This window comes from Mus musculus, chromosome 4, assembly GCF_000001635.26.
Source record: "Mus musculus strain C57BL/6J chromosome 4, GRCm38.p6 C57BL/6J".
NCBI classification, from domain to species: Eukaryota; Metazoa; Chordata; class Mammalia; order Rodentia; family Muridae; genus Mus; species Mus musculus.
In genome coordinates this window covers 88,345,677-88,351,676 of record NC_000070.6, presented here as the reverse complement: position 1 = coordinate 88,351,676, position 6,000 = coordinate 88,345,677, and the positions used below count along the sequence as shown (strand labels likewise).

Genomic DNA, 6,000 nt, shown 5'->3' with positions numbered 1-6,000 from the left:
CCTGTGGGTGCATGTATGTGCACTCAGAAAGGAAAAAAAGAAGGAAAGAAGGAAGGAAGGAAGGAAGGAAGGAAGGAAGGAAGGAGAGAGGGAGGGAGGGAGAGAGGGAAGGAGGGAAAGAACCTTCTGCCTACTGCTAGGCCATTACTTATTTGAATGTCTTATCACAGTGTATTAAAATATTATTAGCAGAAAAACCCACAAAAGAATACCCAAATCTTATGTTTATATTGTCATATCAACTGAGATATTATGATAATACTTTTCTAAGATAATCACAGACGAGTCTTGAATTCCCTAGCTTATTGTCAGCAATCCTACAGATTAAGTACAAGCCATATGATAATTAGTTCTAATAACAGTTAACATTTGTTTAGCACTTTGCCCTTTGCGAAGCACAATTTAAATGTTATTGTATTTGTAACAGCTCAATAGTAATTAACCAAAGCTCAGGTCATTGATGGATAACAGGACCAGTTAGGGCTGTCAGGACTGCAATGGCAAGGAGATGACCACTAGGTGGCAGCAAAATGTTAGCAATTGGACCAGACACTCAGCGCAGGTATTCCTCTCAGGGTCTTAACCAGTAAGTCCGGGAATCCTGCTGTATTTGCTCTGGAGAACTCTATCTTTTGAGGTAGCACACTCCTCGTGGATCTATGAACCACCTCACAACAGTGCTCTTGCTATCTCACTGGCAGATGGAGGTTTGCCCTTTATGCTATACACTGGGCATTCTGGCCTGGGCCAAGTCAGAAAAGGAGAAATATCTTTTTTTGTTTTTTTTTTTTAATTAGTGAGAACAATTGAATATCAATAATGATGATGACAATAATAATGCTGCCATACTGCCAAGTATGAAGTGCTTTCTTCCCACTGAACTGTGTTCCTCACACTGTAGTCACAAGACAAAATAAAAATGGTTTTGAATTCAGATGTCCTAGGCCCATTTCTTAATTCTGCCACTGACAAGGCAAGAGCTCAGAGGCTAGCCTCTTTATCCACACACTGATGAAGAGTCCGGCTTAGAACTCTCTCCTGGGTGTGATTAGGACTTAAGTACGCAAAATGCACATGTGAAAACACAGTTGCTAGACAAGTGCGACTTGAGAAAGAACGTCACCTAGGGCTGGCAACTCAGGTCACTGATGGATGGAGTGAGGGAATACTGACCTCCACTAATAGTAGGAATGCTGGAGTTTGGATGGGACAGGGGAAGACTGCTAGGAAGCTTGGACCTTTAACTAGGCTCTAACACACAAGCACCTCTCTTCCCAGTGAGAAGGTGTTTCACACGATCCTGTTCTACATTCCCTGTCCAGGCCCACTTTTAAATGCTGCTGTTTACTACAAAGATGAATATCGGAGGAAAAGAATGAGGAAATAAGAATCTTATCAATCATGAAGATAAAATTTACGGTTAGATACACTTAGACATGTGATACCTTTAAGACATAAACACCTACACCATAGAGACGGATGGAGAGCTGATCTCTACAGTCCCAGTCGAGCACCTTGCAGTGTTTGAATGGCAAGCGTTTCCATATCTTTCTAACATCTGGAGCTATGGCTATGGGGAGTATCTGGGGAGGATGGACAGGAAGAAAGGAAAGGTCTGATGCGGGATCATTACCATTGGCTAACAAGGAAATGGCAATGCAAATATTAGACTCAAAATCTCAATCATGATTTGAACAATACCTGCAAGCCCTATTCCTCTCATTAGTCATTTTTTACATTCAGAAGACTTCAACCTCAAACTCCCTTCCTGTATTCAGTCTGTACTCTAAAGAAGTCACAGGATTCCTGAGGATCTCTTGAGGAGCTGCCAGGTCTCTATTCAGTCTTATTCTGCATATAAAGATCTCATCAGTCCACCTACTACAGAGACCAACTGTATTTATGATAGAATCCTCCATAAGCTTCCCTTTGTATGGCTACGTCACTACTTTATCTTTTCTTTGTTAGTCTGAGCCCAGCAAACTAGATGCTATCTATGGATAACAGAAAAGGGTAAACTGCTAGTTCTAATCTGTTGTGTTTCCTAGAAACAATGGAGCCCAGAGTATTCAAATCTGAGATTCCAAAACACAGAAGTCAAAAAAAGGTGCAAGCTATTGTTGACAATATTCCACAAAACCTAACAAAACCATATAATTCAGCCATACAGCTCTCAGATTAGAGATTAAATGTATATCAGCATGTTTAACAGTTTTTATATTATTATTCTGTTATGGTTATTTTCACTTTGTTATCTTTCAATATTAGAATGAAACCATAGAATTTAAGATGTTCCATTAAAAAAAATCCTTACAAAGCATGAGAACCAAATGGGGGTTGGTGGAAGACCCATTAACTGTTAAAACGATTGTGAACCTCTGATATAATAAATGGCTGTTTCCGTTTGATGCCTCAGACAATGCTTTTACAGGGACATTCAAATCATCAAAGGCTCTCTTTGCCCACTCCGATTCAAATCATTTCAGCCAATCTTGAAGCAAGGTTAAGTGAGGCATTCTGGTCAGCAGGTCCAAAGGAAGACTTGGTGAAAAGAGGACTGAGCTACAAAATGGCACACATTGCTCTGCACTTAATGAACTGTCCACCGATAGCAGGGTTTAGGAACAAAACAGTTTTGGTGCAAGATTCTTTACAATTACAACTGAGCACTCTCTGCAACTGAGCTTAAGATCAGATCCTACAAACAATTCAACACAACCTCCAAGGTTTGCTGCAAGCATGGGGCTAACTCCAAACATCAGTTATGAACGTAACCAACATACTTGTATTCAAGACTGGGGTCAAAACAGCAGCTTTCCAGGGCATCCAAGGACTTCATCAGAAGAAGGTTCATCTGTTGTCCAGACATGTCACTAGATAAGGAGACAGGGACAACGGATCACTAGTAATCACTCAAGTTCAAGTTCATGTTCCAAGTTCATGGAATATCTGGGAGTGTGAAGCTCAATGGTAGAGTGCTTGTCCAGTATGCATAAAGTCTGGATTTGATCCTCAGTACCACAAGACAAATTAAATGCCTTCTGGTCCAGAGAGATGCTTGTCTGACACATCCGGCGAGCCTGATGACCCGTGTTTGACCCCCAGAACCAGCATAATGAACAGAGACAAATGATCTTTACAAAGTATCCTCTAATCTCCGCATGTTCACCAAGGCACGCATGTCACACACATGTTAGCATACACACAGATAGATGCATGTTAATACAAAAGTCAAAGTTCTTTTTCTGTCACTATGTACTGGAAATTTCAGCATCCCTTTATATGTAAAAGAAATATAATAACAATATCGGTGACACACGCATGCTCGTCTTGTAGACAGGTAACTGTGAAAATTATTCAGTAATCAAGTTCCGAAGGATGTAACCAATTATAAACAATACGTCCTAAAGCTTCCTTCGATTGCTCTCTGTGTATTTAAATCTGAAATCACTGAAGAACACAATTTCAAATATTTCTAAGAATGTAAAAGAGATGCTTTTGGAGCAAATTGAATAAATAAAAAAAATCTATTGATAAAGTTGTTATTCAATCCAAATTTCTCTCTTGAGAGGAATGCAGTTTGTGACTCCATGTCTCAGGGGTATGGGTTGCCAGTTAGTCTTATTCCTTTAATTTTATAGTTTTTAAGGGGGAAAAATCCCTAGCCCCACATTTTTGTGCTTCCATATAAGAATTGGTTTTTTATAATTGTCTTAGTGAGAATTAAGACTGGATTGTAAAAGAAACCTTAGATGGGAGCTCTATGGCTCTTTCCTCAGGCAAAGCTGTGGGCTTCCTTACTCGCACTCTATTACCCAGAGTTCCTCTCCCTTCATCCTCAGATCATATAGGATGAAATGCAGCCCAAGGATATCAAGCAGCCAGAGAACACTTTATAGCTTCCATACCAAGATTACAGCTTATAAACATGGATTCTACTGTGGCATGAGAGAAGCCCTGATGGACAGACAGACAGACAGGCAGATGAGATACAAACACACACACACACACACACACACACACACACACACACACATACACACGGGGTATGAGAGGGGCATTAAATAAATAAATTCCTTTAGAATGATTCTTAGGAATAAGGCATAATTAAATATTCTCATATTGAGATCATATGTATATCCTCTACAGGTTAGGAGCTTTGTGTAATGAACCTTCCTGAATAACCCTAGCTAGGAATTCAAATTCAGGAAAATATAAGTCAGATTAACTGTGATGAGTCTCTTCTAGGAGGGGGAATACTCTGAGAACAATGCAGTGCTGACATCTGTTCTCTTAAGGAGTACTTCACACACCCATCTCAAGCCAATAGCTCTCTTGGTATTTAGCTTTATCTTATATTATTTATATTACTTGTCAGTATTTTACCTGTACGTTTGCTTGCGCACCATGTGTGTGCCTAGTGTCAAGGAAGTGTCAAGGAAGGCAGAAAAGGGACCAGGATCCTCTGGGGCTGGATTTCCAGATGCTGTGAGCTGATATGAGGGTGCTGGGACTCAAACTCCAGCCTTCTGAAAGGGCAGCCAGTGCTCTTAACCACTGAGCTATAGCTCCAGCCCCTATGTTTGATTATATTTTTAAGATTCATTTTACTTTAAATTTTCTGTCTGTGCTTGTTGCCTGTGTAGGAGTGTGTGCACATGATGCCCTTAGATGCTAGAAGAGTGTATTAGAGCCCCTGGAGCTACAGTCAGTTACACTGAGCCACTCAACAAGGTACTAGGTGCCAAAGTCAGGTTGTTTGGAAAAGCAGCAAGCACTCATAACCTCTGAGTCTGCTCTACAGCCCCTAACCTTTATTTTATGGGGGAAAAAAGCAACAACAACAACAACAACAACAAAAAGACAAGTCTGAAAAACTACAACATCTGGTAATATTGTAATTACTAATTAAAACAACTACTGGTAGAAAGAACAAATAGTTCTGATTTATCTGATCTAAAAGAAATGGGCAAGTAGGAACCAGGGATTATTGTATGTTGACCATACTGTCAAGACACAGGTCCCAAGAAAAGAATAGTACTATTAGGCAAAGTTAACATCTACAGGCCAGGCATGGTGGTACACACTTTTAATTCCAGTACTCAGGACTTTGAGGCCAGCCTGGTCTGCACATCAAGTTCTAGGGCAGCCAAGGCTACATAGAGTGACTCTGTCTTAAAAAACAATGAAACAAACCAATCTACCAGTGTTCTCAGTGACTCAGCCACAGATGAGCTTCCTGTGTCCTTGTCCAGGATTCCCTGCAGGTACAAATTCAAGTAAGAGAGACAGGGGTGGAAGGCAACCTGGGAAGGATGATTACATTAAACCCCAATGCAAACCTGATAGTCATAAAGCCACTGCAGCACCTTATTCCAAGTTAATGAAGAAGTGAGCCCAGCTGGGATGGGATGAATCGAGTCGCCTACAGCTGAACTGCCAAGGGCTCGGTTTTAGATGGAGAAACATACGGCTTGAAAGCAAACGGAGGAAGAGCCTGAACACAGATGGTGAGGAGAGCACCATTTGTTGCATAGCAGCAAAGGGGAAAATCACTTTGAAGCCTTAAGCTTTTACAAAACACTTTATGTTCTATCAGACACGGGAGGAATGGAGGCGTCGATTCCCATGCAAGGGGCATATTCTTTGTTCACATCTAGAGCTGGGACTCCATGAATATTCTGGGCATGTCTCATTTTCATTTGCAGATACTATGCCAGTCATTCCACTTGTCTGACAGATGCTTCCAGAAGCTAAAGATGTCCTCTTGAAATATACCATTCCCAAGAGCATTAGCAATCTCCCCCAAAACACAATAGTGTTTGTTCAAGGTAAGCAAATTACAAACACAAACTTAAATTGAGCACTTTAGATGCTGTGTAACATCATTCATTTTATCCACAACACAGTGTTTTCTTTGGGACCACTAAATGCTACCAACTAGGAAGTGTAATACATCTAACAACATAGCTAGATGTTTCTCCCTATATCCTATTTCCC

At 40.6% G+C, this 6,000-nt stretch overlaps 1 protein-coding gene across 5 annotated transcripts in view; it reads right to left on the bottom strand.

Annotated features, from left to right (window-relative positions):
* Positions 1-6,000, bottom strand: part of Focad (focadhesin) — a 316,392-nt gene that overhangs the window by 59,335 nt on the left and 251,057 nt on the right. For 4 of the 5 annotated variants that reach the window (XM_030253421.1, NM_001081184.1, XM_011250013.2 and 1 more), the window contains one exon: positions 2,784-2,873. In XM_030253421.1, the coding sequence (XP_030109281.1) occupies positions 2,784-2,873 (90 nt within the window). Of the gene's footprint in view, positions 1,584-2,783; positions 2,874-6,000 lie in introns of all 5 variants that reach the window. The other variant, XM_006537885.4, reaches the window with a different exon arrangement.